This window comes from Podarcis tiliguerta (assembly GCF_965153285.1).
Source record: "Podarcis tiliguerta genome assembly, chromosome: 12".
NCBI lineage: Eukaryota > Metazoa > Chordata > Lepidosauria > Squamata > Lacertidae > Podarcis > Podarcis tiliguerta.
Window position 1 is genome coordinate 36179195 of NC_139545.1, and position 21931 is coordinate 36201125.

The following is a 21931-nucleotide window of genomic DNA, read 5'->3' on the forward strand; positions in this document are numbered from 1 at the left end:
AAAATTTAAGTCTTCTGTATATAAGGATGTTACACCTGCCCACCATTCATCAGTTACTTGGTGGTGGCATCCGAGGCCTTCTTGGGCCTCGGACACAACTTCTGGAGTCCCTAGGAGCCGTTGCTGCACACACAATGTGACTTCATGATGTCACAGCACAACATGACGTCACAATACGTCGCACGCCGCTTGGCACCCATAATCTGGGGCCCAAATCAGCGCCCTGTCTGCTACAGAGAGCCCAGCAATGCTTGGGATACGGCAGTTCAGCCATTTTCACCATTTTAGTTCAGTTAAAGTACAGTTGCAGTGTGTCCTTAGAACCCCAGGCTACCTCTTGCTTTAGAGTTTACCTGGTGGATGGGGCCTTTTCTCAAAGAGCTCAGTAGCACTTTTCATCACTGCTCTGACTTGCCAATTAACAACAACAACAACAACAACAACAATTAATATACTTTTCTTACCTGCCTTTCACCAGAAGGTCTCAGGGCAACTTGCAATGTACAAATGCAGTCTTAAGATTTACCAGGCTGCCACAACTGCCTTGTCTCTCACAGCTATATTAGGTCTGAGGATGCTGCTTTCCTCTTTACAAACTTACTGTGCTCTGCTTGCTCCAAGGTTTTTTTGGGGGGCACAGCCCTCCTTTTCCCCTGTGGCCAGTGTAGTCTAATGGCTAAACTGTTGAACTATGAGTTTGAGGCTAGAGCTTCAATTCTCACTCAGCCATGAAACTCAGTATGTGACCTTGGACCACCAATGTTTCTCACCGCATGGTGATTAAAATATAATATTATACAAAATAACTGGCAATCTGCTCCCCTATAATAGCAACTCAATCTTTAACGATAACGATTGGGCGTTTTTTGTTAACAGTATTTTGGATGCTGCCAATAAAAAAATTCTGGCAATGCTGCCAGATACAAAATTCAATTTCAACATCTAAATCTTTTCTTAAGCTGGAGTTCCGTTGGCTAAAACAAACAAACAAACAAACACCCACAAAAACTGAAAACCATTGTAAAAGTATGCAGTGTAAATGAAAGAGAAATTATGCTGTTCTGTTCAATGATTTCATATTGTTTTCTCAAGTTGGTTGGATGGAACTCCAGTAACCTTTGCAATGTGGGCACCCAATGAACCCAACTTTTCAAATGATGAAGAAACCTGTGTCTACATGAATCGTGGCTCAGGCAAGTAGAATAAAAGATTACAATTTTTAAAAGGGGGTGCATATACAATCAATAGCGGGGCAACTGATTAATTAAAATAAACTACCACAAACGGAACCCGTGTCACATCACAATAACTATTCTGGCCCATTGAAGATGTGGGTGGATGGAATAATATTATTTTGCATTTTTAATTGTCTTCCTTTGAATATCTCATAATATTAAAATGTTTCAGAGGACATTTTGGGTGTGTCCACACTAGGGCACTAAAACATATGTGGATCACTACTTTCATTAATGCATTTGCTCGCCTCAGTTCACACACAGAACAACGTAACACTTGCCAGCGTGGTGTGGTGGTTAAGAGTGGTGGACTTGTAATCTGGTGAACCGGATTCAATTCCCCGCTCCTCTGCATTCAGCTGCTGGGTGATCTTGGACTAGTCACACTTTTGTTGTGGGGGATACGGGAAAGGAGATTGTTGGCCGCTTTGAGACTCCTTAAGGGGAGTGAAAGGCGGAATATTGAGTCCAAACTCTCCTCCTCCTCCTCCTCTTCTTCTTCTTCTTGCCTACTGCATTAGACCAGTGACCCATCTAATCTAGCATCCTGTTAGCGCTGTGGCCAACCAGATGCCCATAGGAAGCCTGTAGGCAGGACCTGAGCACAATAGCAGGCTCCCTTCCTGCAGTATCCAGAAACTGGTATTCAGAAGCATATTGCCTCTGACTGTGGATGTAGAACAAGGTCACTGGGGGTTAAGTAGGCAGTGACAGCCTTGTCCTCCATTCATTTGTTAAGTTTGTAGTCATCACTGCCTCATACAGGAGCAAATTCCATGCACTGTGTGAAGAAGTACATTGCTTTGTCTCTCCTGATTATTCCAGCTTTTGGTTTCATTGCGTGTCTATGAGCTCTAGTACTATGGGAGGGACAGGACTTTTCTCTGTGCACTTTCTTCCTGCCATGCATAATATAATGCACTTGTATTGTGTCACCTCTTACTTGCTTTTTCTTTGAATACCTCCCACCAAATATTTTAATCTTTCCTCTTAGGGAAGTTGCTTCATCCACTTTATTATTTTGGTTGCCCTTTTCTGAACCTTTTCCAACTCTACAATATCCTTTTTGGAGTAAAGTGATGACAGCAATACACAGTATTCTAAATGCAGTTGCTCCACAAAGTTGTACGTAGAATGGCATCACAATCACAGTGTTATTTTCAATTCCTTTCCTAATGATCCCTAGCAGCGAGTTTGCCTTCCGCCCAGCTGCTGAACACTTGGCTGACATCTTCTTCAAGCAATCCATTAGGACCCATGGTCTCGTTCCTCATCAGTCACCACCAGTTCAGATCCCATGTGAAATTAAGATTTTTGGCAATGAAACAAGCGGAACTTGTCAAACTGGGACTGGCTCATCAGCAGTTTAGATTATGTTTGCTTCTAGGTTACCTTCTACAACCAAAATATTCTGAGGACATGGAAAGTCTTTTCTGACTGGGGTTGGAAACACCACATTGTCCCTTAAAAGGCTGGTATTTCATCCCTGCTGCCCTACTTGCAAGAAGGTCTTATTTTGAGGCTGCGGCCTAACATGCCTAACCACCAGGAATCTATGCTGCCATTGTTTCTAAGGATCTGAACAAGCCAGTGGGATCTCATCCTTTCCTCAGACAGTTTCATAGTGGGGCCATCCTGAAGTCACCTCCACACAGCATAGATTTCCCTCATGGAAGTCTGCTTCTTTTCATCTACTCTCAAGAGTGCTCTTCCTAGTGGCATTCACCTTTGCTCAATGGATCTCAGAGCTCAAAAACCTTCATGTGTTCCACAAGGACAGTGTAACAGTCTGAATTATTTCTTCCTTTCTCCCTAAGGTTTGCCACCTTTACACTGCCGGCAGGAACTCAGTTCTTCCCTCCTACTCTCCTCCTGTTTATCTTTCTGAAAGAGACTAGCATTCCCTTGATATCAGTGTTTGTGGACCTTGCAGCTTGGGTAAATTAGATTGGGACAATCACTTACAGCATAGTGCTGAGACCATCTCTACATGCATAGCGGGGGCAGAGAACGATTTCTTACCTGTAAAGGGGATTTCTGTGCATGTAATAAGATGAACTCAGGTCCCACACTGTAGGTCTTGGGCTGCCTCAGCTTGTGGAGGATTTTTTTCTAGTATGCCTGACCTCTTTTCTAATTTTTACTTGTTGTTTATTGTTTGACATAGTGTTTGTTGTTCTGGTTGTGCTATCTTTGTGCCTTTTTCATTCTCTTAGAGTCTTATATTTTAAAGAGCGAAAAAGAGGACACATTTGCTAACTTCTACTTTTAACTGTGGATCACTATGATGACTCTCATTTTACAAACCCATGAAAAGGAGTACATGTCCTGGAAAAAGAGGACATATGAGATCTCTACTAGGAGGGAGGGTTTTTTGTGCGTGTTTTTAGTTTGCAGCAGGAGTAGCGATTTTGCCAGCAACCACTAAGTGAAACTTGACTTCCACTTTCATCTTATTATGTGTACGACAATCCCTTGTACAGGTAAAAAATGGTCATTCTTCATTTGGGAGTGATTTCATCTTACTGATGAACACCTAACTTCTTTATTCAGGCTTATGGTACGACGTAAACTGTGGTACTAAGAGCAGATTCATCTGTGAAAGGCATAACAGTTCTGTCCGTTCAACTCCTGCTCCCACAACGCCTGCACCTGTTGGGGGCTGTGCAGATGGCTGGCTTTTCTTTGATAAAAAGGTAACTAAGAAAGTGATTGCAAATATACTGGTATATTGCCCCTTTTCAGTTATTATAGCACATACAATGTTTTCCCAGGGCTTGTGGTGTAGTGGTTAAGAGCGGTAAAGATTGCTCTCCATGTCCACACTTCTATGCAAAGGCTCTTTATAGAGGTTCAAAATGAATGTGCACCTAGCTCAGGCGTTAAGCCATCATGATACCGCATCTCTCCATGCCACCACCCCATGTATCTTTTGTACATACTAGAAAGTCTATTGCGTTGCAAAATAGAAGTGTCAGGAACAATGAAATATTTTTTTTTAAAGTGGTATCTTAAAAGCTTGATTATGGGTCAACTACCCAAAAGAGCAGTGAATTTGTCTTCAGACTAAATTTTCAGCATTTGTTTATGTTATTGTTTATTAAATGACAATCTCCGGGGGGGGGGGGGGCAGAGCTATTTTCTGCCTGAAGAGGAGACAGTGAGCAGTGACTGGGTTGGAGAAGGAAGGTAAAGTAGTGTATGATCTACCATTTAAAAACCTTTGCAGGCTTGTGGAGGGCCAGAGCAGGAACTGGGTAAATCCCCCCCACCTCTATTTTCCACTATGTTGGTTAACTTTTTATTAGTTCATGGCTTCTATATGAAGAAATTAACTACACCACATCCGCCACACAAACTGAATCTCTGTCAAGTCCGTGAATCTGAGGGTTGGGATTTCCCTCTAAAGCCAAGTTAAAATATCCATGTCTGCAACTCAGTACCATCTCATGATGGTTGAGTTCACTAACCATTTCATAATTGATGGAATTTTGGAGTTTTACTTCCCCCGTAGTGCTTCCAGTTTTTTGGCTTGAATGAAGAAGAAAGGAAAAACTGGTCCGATGCACGAACTGCTTGCAGAAATCTAGGAGGAAATCTGGCAACTATACCGAACAAAGCTACACAAGGTACAGTCGGTTCTTTTAGAACATGTTGCACACATAGACTTAATGTTGACTCAATAATAATAATTTGTTGTTTCTACCCCACCCATCTGGCTGGGTTTCCCAAGCCCAGGGGTCTGAACACTCATCCCCCACCACCACTTTCTGAACAAGGCCCAGGAGAAAGGAGCCCTTCCTAAGCTGAGTGAAAACAAGGGATGTTTCTTGTAGTCATGGCCTGTTTGTGTTTTTTCCAGGCAAAAATGTAATGAGCTGGATTATGTGGTCCTTTTTAAAGCAGGGTTAGCCAATGTTGCATCTGCAATATTTTGTTGCATTAAGAGAATGGTCAGGAATGATGGAAGATATAGTTTTCTCTGTAAGAAAAACAAGTTTAAAATATTTTTGTTTTTTAAAAAGATGCAGTATAGTAAGATCTGAAGTGGACCATAGTGGCAACTTCTGCATGACACAATTTTAAAAAACAAAACAACGAACATAAAATATAACTAGATCAGTTTATGGTATCCTATATTGATTACTTATAAGTGAGGGAGAGTATTTACCAAATTCTTTATGATGAAATATGTCCTTGTTTTTATTCAGCATTTTTAATGGTGCACTTAGAAAGTGCCTCAATTGATCCATGGATTGGACTGAACGATATTATTAGAGAAGAGAGTTTTCTATGGACTGATGGAAGTGAGGTCTACTATACAAACTGGCTCAGTGGTTTTCCAAGTTATGTAAGTCCTGCCTGCAAAGGCTTTCATCTTTATTTTTTTCAGATACAAGAAATGTTCCCTATTTTCCATTCCTGCAGTAAAATTATATATATTCAGAGTGCCTTCTCAGCATTATCACTCCATTAATGTACCAGTCTTCCCATGCCAATCTTTCAAGGTTAGCTGGCCATGTTTTGATATTTAATATGTGGATTGGTATTATGATTGTTAATCCTCATTTTACTCTTTATTGTTCAGTTTACTGTAGTTTAAATTGTTGTGAGCCACTCCGAAAATACTCCAGAAGAAGTGTGGAATAGAAATTTTACAAACTACATAATTGATAAAATATATAGGAAGCATCCAAGGTTGGCAGCATGTTCTGAGGAGCCTCTGACAATTTTGACTTAAAGCCAGTTATATTCTTCAGAGTTGCAATTTTTCTCTCAACTCTGCTGCTTTTATTCTGTCTGAATTTTGCCAACGAGTTAAGGACTTAAGTATAATCTGCCAATGCTCCATTTCCTAGTTAGACTGAATTCTTTCCTTCCCACAGCAGCAGTGCCATTCACTTCAATTGTACATCCCCTTATGTGCTTGGGAATTAAGAAAATTCCGAAAGGCATCTCACCCATTATGTTACACATCTTCCTTGATCCACTGGCCAGTAAATCAGGCACTGCCTCTGTCCAGCAATGACTTTTTCTATCTCGGCTTACTAGGACTTAGTTGCATGCAAAGACCAATCTCTCCCACCCCATCTCCTCACCTTCTGCACCCTCTAAATATATTCTAGGGGTTCCCCCAGCCCTCTGAAGCAAATTTGGGTAGGGCATGAGATGTATCCAAGGGAAGGGGGAAATTCCATTGTGCAAGCAGAAATTCTTGTATTGATAGGATGAGTTATTAGGAGACCACCCACTGTTATTACTCCAGTTTGATGCTCACACCTTTCTTTAGAACAGCTGTGGGGAAGGTCTTTCTGCAAGCCTAAGTAGGCCTGCCAAGCCCTCTTATCTGGCTGGACTTTTGATGTGCTGTCAATCAGCGGATTGTCAATTGGCCTTATCAGCTGATGTCATTGTGGGGAGGGGTACTTAGTGGTAATGCACTATGCCTTCCAGAACTGGAACTGAAAAGCAGGGCAGAACTGCAGAAACAACAAAGGGAGCTGTGCAGCCAGTTAGCAAGAACAGGCATCTCAAGCCAAGCAGCTAGTTGGGGAAAGGGTTGTACCAGGAAAAGTTGGGCATCATGTGAACAGTTTTATAGCTGGCTCTGCTACCTAATCTACTTCCTGTAAACATCAGGTGGCCCTTGATCCAGAGCATGCATCAGTTACTGATGCCTACTCTTGAGTAGGTTCCAGAGACAAGACGTTTTGTGTTGCCAGACAAACACTACACCTTTAGTTGGGGCTTTGGTGTGGACTTTGCACCATCTGATCTTGGAATCACACAGTTAATTGTGGAGTCAGGTGCTAGGCTGTGCGACCTGATAGATTTTAGCAGGTACTCTGATTTTATAGGTACCCTGAGTGGTGGCAATCTCACGTTATATGTCAGGCTCCACTAATTCCTCTTCATCCCAGGACATACTGGGGCCAGCACCTCTTTAGAGATGTAATTCAACGGTGGAGGCTGTTTCTTGGCTGGATTGGGTAGGACAGTGGTGAGAAGCAACAAATATTCCTCTTCAAACTTGATTCTAAAAGGATACAGTATTGCTTTCATCGAATTTCAGAAGTACAAAAAAGAGGGCTTTTAAGTACAATCTAGAACAAGCATAGGCAAGCTCAGCCCTCCAGATGTTTGGGACTGCAGTTCCCACAATCCCTGACCACTGGTTCTGTTAGCTAGGGATGATGGGAGCTGTAGTCCCAAAACATCTGGAGGACCAAGTTTGCCTATGCCTGATCTAGGATAAAAGAATTGCCTCCTGCGCAAATTGATGGCATTTGTCTTATTTGATTTTTATGTTTTATTTCCTTAGGGAGACTGTGTTTTTATTATTAAGGGGACTGGAAATTCAGGAGGAAAGTGGAGAGATGGACTATGTTCTGCCAGGAAAAGCTACATCTGCCAAAGAAACTCTGGTACGTTTTTAGAAGAGAAAAAACAAAAAATATTTTGCAGTTCAGATTGCTTTCTAGAGTCCAAAGCCTGTTTTCTGTGCCATATCATTTTGTCAAAAAACTAAATTAGATTTCCAGTATTAGAGATTTTGTATTTGGCTGTATAAAGAAAAGAATGTAGTCGTGACAGCAATATTTTATAGATATATAGAGATGAACCCTGGTGTCAAAGAACCTCAGCTGTACACTTCCTGATATGGGACTTGACGTTTCGCTATACCATCCCCAAAATAGGACAGAAGGAGGCTGCTGGAAAAAGTTTAGTTCTATTTCTTTTTAAAACAATTTGTATTAAAGATTTTCATTGTTTACAAAAGCACATGCACATGGGGATTTTGTGTCAGCGTCACTTGGGTAGGTTGTCTTTCTATTTGCTTGTTATGTTTCCTTGGTAGTGAGAGAGGTTAGGGTGACCTAGGGTGTGGCTGGTTGTCTTTGGTTGGCTGCAGTGGGATTTGTGTGTGAGAAAGGGGTGTGTTGTTGGGTTAAGTTAGCCATATTCATTCTTTTAGTTCTTTTTTTAGTGTCATAATATCTAGCCATGTTGAAAGTGACAGCCTGCCCCCTGATCAATGCACTTTCATTTTAATAAGAATAGACCCCCATGAGTACAGCCACCCTCCGAGGTCTGTTTTTGGACAGAACAGAAACAGAAATTTTTATCATCCACGAATGATGGTGGCTAGGAAACTAACTGAAGAATAGTCACTTGACTTCTCTGAAAAGAAATGATTGTGTTTCAAGTAGGTCTGCTGGCTGCTTCTTAGGAATTTGATATGCTTCTTTTGTGTCTGTAAAGAATAGAGTTTGACTAACATGTTGGTTTTAATGTTTCTCTGCAAATTCTTTCAAATGTTAAATCTTGGGAGATATTAATGTTCAGATATTTCAGTATGAAATGAAATCAAATTTTAGGAATATATGCAGTCTAAAACGATCTCTGGCTTTTTGTTTGTTTGTTTGTTTTTGCCATAGATCCCGCATTACCGTACTTTGAAACAACAATTCCAGCCTCAGGCTATTTCCATTTTGGGAATAGCAGTTACTTTTTCATTGGCACCAAAATGACATGGGAAGAGGCCAGGAAAAAATGTGATTCTGAACAGTCAGAGCTTGCCAGCATTTGGAATCCCTACATTCAATCATTTCTATGGATAAAGGTATTGAAATATGAGGAGCCTGTGTGGATTGGTCTAACTAGCAACACGGTAAGAACATGCAATGTACGTTAACATAATACTACTTTTCCATTCCAAGGGCTTTCATTGTTGTTGTTTAGTCGTTTAGTCGTGTCCGACTCTTCATGTCCCCATGGACCAGAGCACGCCAGGCACTTCTGTCTTCCACTGCCTCCTGCAGTTTGGTCAAACTCATGCTGGTAGCTTCGAGAACACTATCCAACCATCTCGTCCTCTGTCGTCCCCTTCTCCTTGTGCCCTCCCTCTTTCCCCTTCATGGATCACTGTGAAGGGGCTTGAATAACAAAAAGAAGCTATGAACTATGCCGAGCAGGGCACCCAAGATAGACAGGTCATAGTGGAGAGTTTAGACCAAACGTGATCCACCTGGAGGAGGAACTGGCAAGCCACGCCCGTATCCCTGCCAAGAAAACTCCATGGACAAAGACAACGGGCTTTCATTAGCTGACTTTATTCAAAACTAGGGACTGCCCTTGCTCACTGCTCACTGCACTTGCCAACCCCTGTTTTGGCAACCACTCTCCCCCTACATCCGACCAACCGCCCTCCCTTTATCCACCCACCCCTTCATCCTCCCTGTACATCCTCCCTGCATCATTAATCATCATTAATATCATTGGCATAAATTTAAATCTAGTTCTTCTTTCCAAAGGAGCCCAGGGTTGCAAGCCATGTAGGGCTTTGTGTGCTAGTACTAAGACCTGGAGACCTGCAGGTATATGGCGGTGTACAATTTTTTAATAATAATAGGGCCTGGTAGGTCACTAGCAGCCAATGCAGTGTTTTCTGAAATTATTATTATTATTATTATTATTATTATTATTATTATTATTATTATTATATCCTACTCTTTTCCCTGATAGGGACTCAAGGCACCTCACAGCTAGATATAGTACAACTAATCAATGCAAGGTATCAGATAACAAGAATTGATCAGTTGCCAGCAGTCTAAACACAGTGATTAGGGAGCAATATATGTAACACAATGTCTAGTTGGGACAGAACAGGAATACTTGCCATTTCTCAGTCAATTATATATACCTCCACTAACCCAAAGAGGCCTCATTCTATCAAGAAGAGTCAGCATGAGCTAGTCTATGCAATTTCTCAATAATTGGTGACACAGGGTCACATTGGGCTGTCCTACTTACCAATCCAGAAGCTGTATTCTGCAGTAGTTGTTGCCTCTGGGTCATCTTCAAGGCAAGACCCACATAAAGCACTTTGGAATAGCTCAGGTGAGAGGCACCAGAGCATGGACAACTAAGGCCCAACTATCTCAGTTCAGGAACAGATATAACTGGATGACTAGCGCCCATCTAGCCTTTGATTGCTTCCAGACCCCTGTCCAAAACCTTCCTGGCTTCTCCAGATTCAGATGGAGCGGATAGAGTTATGTGTCATCAGCATACCCATGACACCATGCTTCAGATCTCCAGATGACATCTCCCAAGGGTTTTTTCAATAGATATTAAACAGCACAGGGATGTCTTTAGTTGTTATAGCTATAGCAGTACCCAGAATTCATCACCTGATTGTGTTTCTGTAAATAAAATGAAAGGGGTGTGTGGAGATGATGTGGAGCTCATGTTATGGGAAATAAACTACAACCAGCATGTGTTGTTCCAATGTGCATTAGAATGGTGAGCAGTACACATGGATAAACAACCGGAGACTGATGTATACTAACTGGGCACCTGAAGAGCCAAAGCACAAAATAGCCTGTGTCTTCATGGACCTTGAGGGTCATTGGAAAACAGGAACTTGCAATGAAACATACTTATTTATCTGTGAGCAGCATCACGGTAAGCAAAGAAATATCTCTCTTTTAATGTGGGGCACAGCACTCTAATTCCAATAAGGTCTCCATTTCAACACAGAGCTGAGAACTGTACTCTAGACATTGATCTGATAGCATCTTGATAAAACAGTTTATTCTGATTTTGGAGTATACAATTCTGAACACAGAAATCACTTTCGCCCAGTGTGTTGCTATCTATATAGATATTGTTCAGTTCCTTTTATAGGAACACCATCTACCACTCCCACCATAGGTGGAAATATGTGCCTTTATGTTGCTGTTTTTGCAGCTCCAGCACTTTGGGAAGAGCTTGGGAGTTTATATGTGATAAGATCACTGGTGGTGTAATGATACCTCAAAATTATTTTAAGAAAGGATTCTTCCACCCTTGCTGAAATTGTTTTCACAGGCAGCTTGCTCCATATTCTTTCATAGTGCAAGAAAAATTAGGGGGGGGGAGAGATTAATTTCCAACTATATGGCAAAAAATAATTATATATATATATATATACACACACACACACACACACACACACACATATATACACATATATACACATACATATATATATATATAATTGATGACTTATTGTTGAAATGCCTCCAGTGAAATACATCAGTACTTGGAATTCTTAGGAATCCTTCAGCTTCAAATGAGAATAGCATAAAACACCCAAGGACAGCATCCTGATACTTACAAACAAAAACAACACATTACTACCTTCCAATGCATTTGATTGATTGATTGATTGTGGCTGCAACAACCTAATTTGTGTGTGTGTGTGTGTGTGTGTGTGTGTGAATTTAATTTTAAATTCTCTTCCATTGTATTTTCTTCTTTGTTTCTTTAGTTCCTATATGTTATGGAATCATATGTTTTTGATTAAAGAAATAAAAATAAGTATTTAGATTTTGGGGTTGGCTTTCTATGTAAAATCATTCCCTCTGATTAAAAGCTTGACCTGTCAATCACAGCAGAGCTCCCTCTCCTTGTCTCCACATCTCTCTGGTGTTTGCTCTCCCTTCTCCCATCATCTGGTATGCTAAAGGTAATTTTGCTTTCAACAGGCACCTGTCTGAAGCAATTTCTTTAAATGTTTGGCTTGCCGTGGCACAGTGGGGTCCACCGTGGCACAGTGTGCGAACTTGTACAGATCCAATATGCCCTTTTATAAGCCAAAGGGGTATCATGCTTTGCCTCATGACTCAGGACCTGTCTAAACCCTTGTATTTCTAGGTTTCTAAGATGCCTTTATTTTTTAAAAAGAAAACTACTTGCTTTATAACAGGTGCATTCCCAACGGAGGCACCACAGCTGCCAGGAAAATGCCCTCCTCCACCAGAAGACGACGGGAGAGATTGGGTTCCTTTTCGGGCTCATTGCTATAAATTCTACCCTGCTTGGGAACCTTGGTGGCAAGCGGCCTTCAGATGTTCTTATTTTGGTGAGTGTCATTTTGAAAAAGGAATTGTTTTACAAATGAGAATGGTAGGAAGAAAAATGGTACAGCCCATGGCATGCAGGAAATTCTTTCTTTCTGGCACAATCCAATAATAAAAAGTTTTATTATCAAAATAATACTGAGAATAATGTGTTACAGACCTGGTATCAGGGATTAGCACCAACAACCATTTGCTGATGGCCTGAGTTCCCTGAACACCAGCCAGTCTTCTTCTCCTTGCCCAATCCCAAAGCATTGTTGGTGCAGCCAAAAACCCCTGTTGCCATGGCTCACCTTTTGATTCCTCCATAATGCCTCTGGGCCCAGATAGAATGTTCCTTCCCTGGGGCCACAGAAGCCCCATGGGAGAATTTAAATAGTGCTTTCCTGATACACTGACTTTTTGCCACTGGCGGCACACAATGAAGGAAAGATGGGCCAGGGGCAAAAGGAAAACAGAGGAGAGCTCAAGCAAGCAGAGTTAGCCCTACCTGGGAAGGAGTCTTCATCATCTGTGCCTTCACTGCCCTGGACAGGGCCTTTGCCACTTCACCATGCCTGCCAGGGGACATCACTGTTGCCAAGAACAGACTGGCAAGAGCTGCAGAGGGCCGTGTCAAACCTGGCATTGTTCTGCCAGTGTGGCACCATTCAATTCTTGTTGTCATATTGTGGAGGTCTTACCTGTCCTTCAGCGTAAGTTCCCAGGTCAGGTTACAACAATACAAAGTTAAAACCAGCCCTGAGATTTGTAGGATGTAAAACACATAGCTGTCAAGTACAACATTCCTAGAGTGGGCATACAAGGGGACAAACTTCCTCTGCATGTGACTAGAGGTGGGCGTTGCCTTACCTGCCCATGTAACAAAAAGGGCGAGGCAGGGAGCACACTTCCTCTTTGGCTTTTCTCTCTCTGACTCCATTCATCAAAGAAGCAACATCTCTTCAGCTAGAGATGCCCTGGGGGCTTCCAGCCAAAAACTCTCCCCCTATGGGATAGATTCAATGTGTACATATTTTGTAACCTAAGTCTGCCTTCAGGGATCCAATTGTGAACTGAATGATACTGTGAGTAAACTTATTTTTACTGACTTTAAATAAGATTGTCATGTCTATTCTTTTTAAGAGAGACAAAAGGAGATTACCAGGAATCTATATTAATAAGCTTAAACAAGCTTGCAACAAAGCTGACTGCTGTGTGTTTAAAAAGGGGAATGCACTCTGCTAAGTAAAGGGACTTACTAACGCAAGTTATATGAAGAATATTATTTAACAGTATATCCTCTCCTGCCTCCCTGAACGTTCCCACAAGATTTACATACATCAGGTGTGAAAAGCCAGGGGAAAGGGGGCACCATCATATGGCAGAAGTGATAAAATGAAGGTGCAAGAGGACATATCTCTGTGGAAAGAGAATTCCACAACTTAGGGCCATAGGCCTGTTCTCTGTTGGGCTGCCATTCCTTGCACTTCCAAGGTCAGTGGAATTAGCAAGATGGCAATCTGACAGTATTTATACTGAAGAGATCAGTTTCCGATACTTGAGGCCTGCACTGTTTAACACAAATGGGATCACCTTGAAATGTGTCTAGAAATGAAAGGGCTACCTATACAGATGTTTTAAATTAGGCTGTGTCAGTTCTAAATGGAACCTCAGCCAATCATCTGCCAGTTCCATCCATCCATCCACACACATTTCCCCTTACTTTTTAGGAGGGAAAAAGTGAGTCTTATAGAGAAAAAAATACGGTATATATTTTCTCTAAAGTATTCAGAACTTCATATTGCTGCCAGTGCTGGATAGTGATTCATTGGTCTTATCTTGTTAGGCAGTCTTTTTCAAGGAGAAGATAACTTTTTAATGAGTTTACTTTATTCCTGTGGTATATTTCCTAGGTGGCAACTTGGCTTCAATAGAAGATTTAGCTGAACTGGATTTTTTGTTGGAGTACACTCATCAATTCAGCAAGGAAAAATTTTGGATTGGATTGTTCAAAAATATAGATGGTAATTGTTTAACACTCAATATTTATATACATAATAAATGTATTATCTGTATTTATGCAAAAGTGTCCTCAAATATGACACACATTTCATTTGGAGGGGGGAGTTTGGACGTAAAAGAGCTCAGCAGCAAAAGCCATCGGTTCTAAGCGATTTGATGCTTGCATCTTCTTGGCAAGCATTCAGGAAAAAGGAAAAAGCTCACCCATTATCTGAGAATTCATCAACTAGATGGTAAACAGTAGTATAGGAAACATCTATGCCATGGGTCGGCAAACTAAGGCCCAGGGGCCGGGGCTGACCCAATTGCCTTCTGGATCCGCCCACGCGTGAATCAGCGTGGGGATTCTGATTGTTCGGGCTGCCCCATTCCCCACCCCCCTCACACATACCGTGGCGGTGCCTCCTCCCTCCCTCCCTCCTGGCTTCTCCCTGCCCTGCCTAAAGGAGGAAGGGGGCTGGGCTGAGCCAGCTGAGCGCCATTTTAAGCAGCCCCTCTCTGAAGCCAGCCCTTTCGTGCCACTCATCACCCCACCACCACCAGCAGCAGCCCCTGCCGCTCGCAAGGCACAGGTAAGCAACCACTGGGGCTCATCCGGTGCTGTGAAGAAGGGAGGGGAGAGTTGTAGGAGGGGGTTGGTTTTTTTTCAAAACATAGTCCGGCCCCCCACAAGGTCTGAGGGACAGTGGACTGGTGCCTTGCGGAAAAAGTTGCTGACCCCTGACTATGCTTTCAAATAATCAAGCCCTGCCCCTAACCACATCTCTTTCAACTTGACTTATGCCATTACTTGAAGTTCCATCCCAGATGTCCCATTAGGCATATTGGGAATATAAAATTTATAATTACTACATATTTTGGGAATGTCCTTTCATCCTCTGTCGGTTCAGGCATCTCTCAAGATATCATTGCCAAACTTGGCATGAGGGTTCCTGAGGTTTGGGGTGACAGTTTTCATTGATGTTGGAAAGCCAGACACTATTTTGAACCAAAATGGTGGACCAAAATGTCACTTTCTCCATGGGGCTAAAAAGCACTCGCCAAGCATCACCCTCTGGGAGTGGCCATCCAAGTAGAACCAGTACCACCTCAACACAGTGCCATCCACCCCTAATTTGTACAGCCACTCCAGAAGGATAGAATGGCCATGATATCGGAAGCTGCTGAGAGGCCAAGGAGAATTAACAAGGGCGTGTTTCCCCCCTCTCTCTCTTGACAAAAGTCATCATACAGGGAGACCAAAGCAGTTTCTGTGCCAAAACCAGACCTAAACCCTGATTGAAATGGATTTGAGCCTAAAAATTATAGCTCCCTTTTTCACCCCCATTTCACATTGGTTCTTCTCAGCAGTTGAGAACAAATGACTATGTGGTGTTAAAATGGAGGATGCTACTCAATTAACATATGCAAACTTCCTGTAACCCCACCCCAGTCTCATGACTGCATGTGATAAACTGTAAAGCATCACCACACTGTTGCAGTGGAAATTTACAGCTAGCCTCCATCTCGAGCCCTATGGAAAAACATTGGCATTCCCTTCCCTGCTGTCTTCAATACTCACATTTTTTCCAACATTTTAAAGTATCATGAAATAACTGGGAGGAGGAAATGTGATGTAGCACCTCTTTTCCCTGCCCACCTCCTGACCATAAAGGTTTTCAAAAACCAGCAGCGCAATGAAAGGGAAGCACTGCCGCGGCCGCATTTGAGAGGCTAAACCCCGCCTCCAAGCCTCCACCTGATTGGTTGGCTCCCTGGGGGCGCGGCGCGGCAGCCGGGACAACTGGGCAGGGGCCGGAACGTCCCCTGCCAACTCGGGAAACAGCTCCCGCTCACAACTCCTCCTCTCTGTAAGGAGGAGAGGCTTTTCAAAAACCCTAATTTAACATTAGCCCAATCCCCAAATTTATCCAGGCCGTGAAATCATCCAGGTCAGGTGGGAACGTTGGATCACTGACTGTGTTTACATTTGCACTGCCCTAATAACAAAACAAATTGCCCTGTCTATTTAAAAACCATGATTTATAGGTTTCTTTGAATTGCTTGGCAACACTGGTCACGTTCTACTAGTAAACAATAATTCAAGAAATGGCTTTGATCTGGAGCAGTGTCAATGTTCCCACTTACCATGGCACCTCTATGTTGTCTGCACATGTGAGCCAGACAACCAGTACTTTCTTGTGATGATCCTGACGGTATGGAGTGCTGTCACTTATTTCATTTTTTTGCTATCATTGGCAGCCATTTCCTGCTGGCACCTATGGCACCAGACCCTCCTTTTTTTAAACCGAAAAGAACACTGCAGAGAACCATCCAAAATAGTGCTAAATATGGGGGGGGGGGGAATGCTGTCAGAAATCAGAGGCACTCTCCCCTTATTGTTAGTGCATTCAGTGTTCTGATACGATAATGGCAGTAGCTTGCATATTCTCCAAACTGAAAAAGGTGAAGAGGAAAAAGGATCTCTGTAATTTCAAAACACGTTTCCATCTAGTATGTTTTACAGTCATGGTGCTACTCTTCTCCTTTCCGTCATAATGCTATTTATATATTTTTATAATTAGGAGAATGGATGTGGAAAGATGAAACTCAAGTGGGTTTTGTCAATTGGAGAGGCGAAGAACCTGCATTCAATCCTCAAGCTTTTCGGGATCAGAAATGCATTGCCATGAACAGCAATGATGGGAAATGGTTGGTTACGGACTGCCACAATTTTATGTCATTTATATGTAAAACGCCCAAAAGTAAGTCATAAATTATTATTAAACTAAATTTTAGCCATAATTCTGATATAATACAACAGGGGAATATTGAGTTATATAGAACTGCAGTTAGTGTCTTAAGGTGATCTTGTCCAAGTGCTCTCTCGCTTGATTCATTGTACAGTACTAGAAGTTTAGCCGTATCTCTTTATCTGCTTCCTTCTTCACAAAGCTCTCGAAGGAAGGTGTTTCTGTGATTCTACAAAACAGACTTTTCCCTACCTCAGCAGTTTGACAACCTTCCACCCCCTGCTATGCTTACCAGCAAGTTCTTAGCATTCTTTCCAAACTGTCAATCATTCCTTTTCTAGCACAAACTGTTGGTATTTTGTATTTTGGTTAAAGGAAAAAACACTAGGTATAAGAGAAAGAGAGTTCCCTGGATGCTTAAGATCCAGGTTTGAGGTAAGTACCCTTTGGTGTCTCTCACCAGAGCAGAGATTTAAAATCACAAAATATGCAGCGAAGTAAAGCATTGAAATTTAGGTTGTTAGACCTTTAAAATACCTTCTTTTAGGTTGCTTCCAAAGTCCTCCACTTCCCTTTGCATAGAAAGAAACCACACGTTTGGCTGGTTAAAAATGGTTTACTAACAAACACTTCAAAGGCCAGATTCATGTGCTTTTCCATACAGCAGTAAGAAAAGACAGGCATTTAGACTTAGGTTCCAAAGTGATGAGAGTTTCTAAATCGTTTGTAGAGAAACACAAAGATGGCTTGTTTAAGCCATGAATGCAATAAACATTTCAAATGGTTCTCATTTTTAAATAGTAATGTGTTGGATTGAAACTTCAAAGTTAGGAAGAGCCCTGTCTAGCATACATTGCTAAGTTATTTTCATGTTGTGATATGTCAAGGCCCAAAGCCTGAAAAATATAAAGTTTTCCCTACAATTTTGATAAACCTTGCCTAATATCCAAGTGGATATTGCAATCAAATATTTGAAAATCAGCTTTTTTGCTGTTGTTCAAATAAAGTTGCACTAATACGGCCAATAAAGCGAGATGAGCGCCACAACCCCAGAGTCGTTTGCGACTGGACTTAACTGTCAGGGCTCCATTACCTTTTTTTAATACAGTATACTTTACCATTAAGTGTTTGACAACATTTGAAGGACCAATGGGCCAAATCATCTTTTGGTGATTCAAATGCCCAAACCTGGATTCTTGTGCTGGGGAGTGGGGGTGGGGGCCAGACCTGCTGGCAGAGAGCCTGCTTAGGTTTCCTTCCACTCAAAACTTCCACTGGTTTACTTTCCAGCTGATCAGAACTCTTGAGCTAAACAGCAGCAACATTCCCTTGCATAACTATCTTCCTACTGGGCTGAGTAGGAAGTTCTGTGGTTTGCACAATGTATATGATTACACCTTAAGCATGTCTTTTATTTTGCAGTTAATGATGAAACAACTAAAGCACCTACAAACAGTACAGGTACGACTATTAATGACACATGGTCATTCTGCTTGGATAGCTGGCACTACCCCCTCACTGGTATTACTAATGTCAGTATTTTTTTAGAAAAATATAAATGTCATACATTTATATGCCGCTTAGAAATTCTGTATATTAAGTGGTGTACATAAAATTTCTATTCTAAACGAAACATACCGGGGGGGGGGGGAGGAGGCAGTTAAATTCCATTATTAAAAACAACAGCACCCTACCTTGAAATGCCAGCTGAAATAAGAAAACTTTTGTCATGCGCCTGAATTTCAGCAAGTAACATGGCAGGAAGAAATCACTTTAGAACAGAAAGCAATGACTAGAAAGTCCAAGCCCATAGAACAAAAACAGCACTGAAAGCACTCATCAAATATCGAATTCCACGATGAATGAACTACTGCTCTACACTAGAAGGCTTAGTGCAGCATGGATGACCCCACCCATAGGCTAATCCAGCCCACAACAAACTCTCTAATCAAGGAATCACTCTGCACGGTGAACAACTTCTCCCTCCTGAGCACAACAGGACTGTGTTGTCCAATACCATCAAATAACTGGTGGCCATTTGGCTTGGCAGGCTGTCACTTGCTTCCCCTGGTTGTATTCATGTCTTTGGTAGCAAAATGGCAGGCTGTAATCAGCAGCTGAACCTCCTCTCAGGAGGTTTGTGCAGGCTACTGGGGGTGGGGAGGAATAATGACAGCTCTGCTTTCTGGTAAAGAACTTTTCCTTTGAAGTGAAAGAGTTGGAGAGTGGGAAAGAGATATTTTGATTTATTGGAAAATTCCATAGTATTGCATGTGAAAAGTGGGGAGGGGGAACCCCTGAGGTTAGGTTCCCCTTTCACGGGCACATGCACAGAATAATGCTGTCATTTTTAGCCACAGTGCTGAAACTACTGGGGGAAGATACACTATTGGTTGGACACATGGAAATTGTTCAGCAGTGTCCCACAGCTTTGGGGTTACATTCCTTCATAGCCCTTTCTTTTAAGAGGCTCAATCTGTTTCTACTTTGAGTAGAATAAAAGCTGCTCAGGTTGTGACTGCACATATCTTCTGCATCCCATTTCCTCCCTACAAACAAGGGGCAATGTTCATGGTTTGCAAGTTCACAACACGCTGTGCTTAGGTGCAGTAAACACCACCATCCTTCTTATCATAGTGTAAAGCATTTAATGCCTTGGTTTTGTATGTATATATCTACACCTTTTCTCTCATTGGCAGTGCAAGAAGATGTCTCTGCATCCGCACACGGCAAATATTTGAAAGTCGTTCTCCCAGTTATCTTCATCCTCATCGGTGCAGGTATCACAGCCTGTATTTTCTACAGAAGAAGAAGAAGAAGCAGGCAACTATAAACCACAGCAGGCTTTGACAATCCTTTCCATTGTGACCGTGTGATAATTCTTCAGAAAAAAATGGTTCAGAATCACATGTGGTGGATGAAGAGGGAAATTAACAAATGTAGGCACTAATGCTATCTGTATACATTTACCTGGAAGTAAGTCCCATTGAACCCCCATTCAGACTTACTTCTGAATTGACAGGTGTAGGATTGCACCATTAATTCATTCATTTCCAAAAAGTAACCATGGCTGGAAGTTATTTGTCTTAAGCAGCAGTATACCGAGGTACTTTCTACAATGAGACTCATGATGTAGAATGCTCTGAATACATATTTATCTAGTACGAGTAAAATCATAAGTTGTACTGATTATATTCTGATTAAAGATTATGCAATTCGGAAAAAAACTAAGTGTCATGTCAATGTTATCCTCTGGCAACCAAGGTGCTGCAATATATTCTTGCCCCAATTCAGTGGGTCATTTATGCACAAAGGCCTTTTCAGGAAAGCTAAAATCCCACTTGTCAGGAGGAGGAGGAGGAAGAGCAGGAGGGTGAATCTCCTCCAGAAGAGACAGTTTTCAAGATTAAAAAAAGGAGCCTAGGGGCTGTTGCAGAGAGTGTGACTGCATGTGCAGCACCTAACTGTGTGCCTGTAGTTCCCTATACAGCTAGGTCTGTTTGTACCTCTGTGTGCAGTGGTGTGGGAAGGGGTGGGTGGTGGGTGCGGACCGCCCTGGGTGTCATCACTGAGGGGGGTGTTCAGCCAACAAACGCAATGAAACGCGGCTGAACTTGATGCTGTGTAGTGGAGAGTGTATGGATAAGGAGTCAGCATAGCTATGTTCTGTCCCTAAGGTCAGAGGAAGCATGCCAGAATTGCATTGGCAGTGCCACAGGGCTTTCCCCCTCCCTCTCCACCAGTGGGGGGCATGTGCCTGTGCTGCTACCCCCTGAACCCATTCAGGCCCAGGCATTGCCCTTAAAGCCACCGCCGGGGGGCAGGGGCAGACGAGAAGGGAAAGTGAGCCATCCCACCAGCACTTGGGAGCTGGTGGAGCCACTTCTCCCTTCACTGCCACTCTGTGTCTTTTAAGCACCTACACTCAGGTATTCATGGGTTTCTTTTCCTGAGTAATGGCCTGTGTTTTTGAAGTTGCAAACAAATTAACAGGGCGACTCTCTCCTCCTTTTCCCCCTCTCCCCCCTCACTCTGTGCCCCCTCCCACCTTTCCACATATCCCCACTTAACTGTTTCCTGCCTCACTTTAAATCCTTTCTCACATGGAAAGACACCTTTGGGAAGTGATTTTGCCCTTTTGGCTCCTTTCCCCTAGGATTATAGTATTGTAGAATTGGAAGGGACCCTGTTGAGTATCATCTAGTCCAACCCTCTGCAGTGCAGGAATATGCCACTGTCCCATCCTTTTAACATTTGCTCACAGCCCTCGCTTGCCCTCCTGCTATGTAAATTTACATATCACTCTCCCTCCCTCCCTCTTTCTCTCTCTCTCTCTCACACACGGTTGCCTTGGAGTAGACTCACTGAAATGAATTAAAAATCTGAGCATTAATTTCAAAGGGTCTTCCCTAAGTAGAAACCAGTTTATTTGAGTGCATTATTCTCAGGGTGGGGGACGGGACTCATTTATTTATAATTTCTTAATCATATGGGACTAAATTGTATTATGTTGTAAGGACCTTTCATAAAATCTTAGAATTGTAAATTTTGAAGGGACCCCAAGGGTCATCTAGTCCAACCCACTGCAGTACAGGAATCTCAACTAAAGCATCAATGACAGATGGCCATCCAACCTCCAGTTACAAACTTCCAAGGAAGGAGAGTGCAAAATCTCCCAAGGGAGTCTGTTGCATTGTTGAAGGGCTCTTGCTGTCAGAAAGGTTCTTCCTGATGTTTCGTCAGAATCTCCTTTCATGTAACTTGAAGCCAGTGTTTTGTGTCCTGCCCTCCAGAGTGGGAGAAAACAAGCTTGTTGCATCTTCCATGTGACAGCCCTTCAAATATTCAAAGATGGCTGTCATATCTCCTCTTAGTCTCCTCATTTCCAGGCTAAACATACCCAGCTCATTCAAGCACTCCTCATAAGGCTTGTTTTCCAGACCCTTGATCATCTTGGTTGCCCTCCTCTGCACACGTTCCAGCTTGTCAATGTCCTCCTTAAATTGTGGCGCCCAGAACTGGACACAGTATTCCAGGTGTGGTCTGACCAAGG

General features: G+C 42.4%; 1 protein-coding gene across 1 annotated transcript in view; it reads left to right on the plus strand.

Annotated features, from left to right (window-relative positions):
• The window catches only part of LOC310660738 (macrophage mannose receptor 1-like), a 45216-nt gene extending 25111 nt beyond the window's left edge, over positions 1–20105 (plus strand). The window contains exons 19-30 of the mRNA XM_083405708.1: positions 1093–1193; positions 3789–3931; positions 4750–4864; positions 5447–5586; positions 7558–7660; positions 8675–8907; positions 10538–10703; positions 11989–12144; positions 14038–14148; positions 16711–16890; positions 18301–18339; positions 19578–20105. Of these exons, the coding sequence (XP_083261834.1) occupies positions 1093–1193; positions 3789–3931; positions 4750–4864; positions 5447–5586; positions 7558–7660; positions 8675–8907; positions 10538–10703; positions 11989–12144; positions 14038–14148; positions 16711–16890; positions 18301–18339; positions 19578–19711 (1621 nt within the window). The 3' untranslated portion in view covers positions 19712–20105. The remainder of the gene's footprint in view (positions 1–1092; positions 1194–3788; positions 3932–4749; positions 4865–5446; positions 5587–7557; positions 7661–8674; positions 8908–10537; positions 10704–11988; positions 12145–14037; positions 14149–16710; positions 16891–18300; positions 18340–19577) is intronic.
• Positions 20106–21931: the final 1826 nt, after the last annotated feature.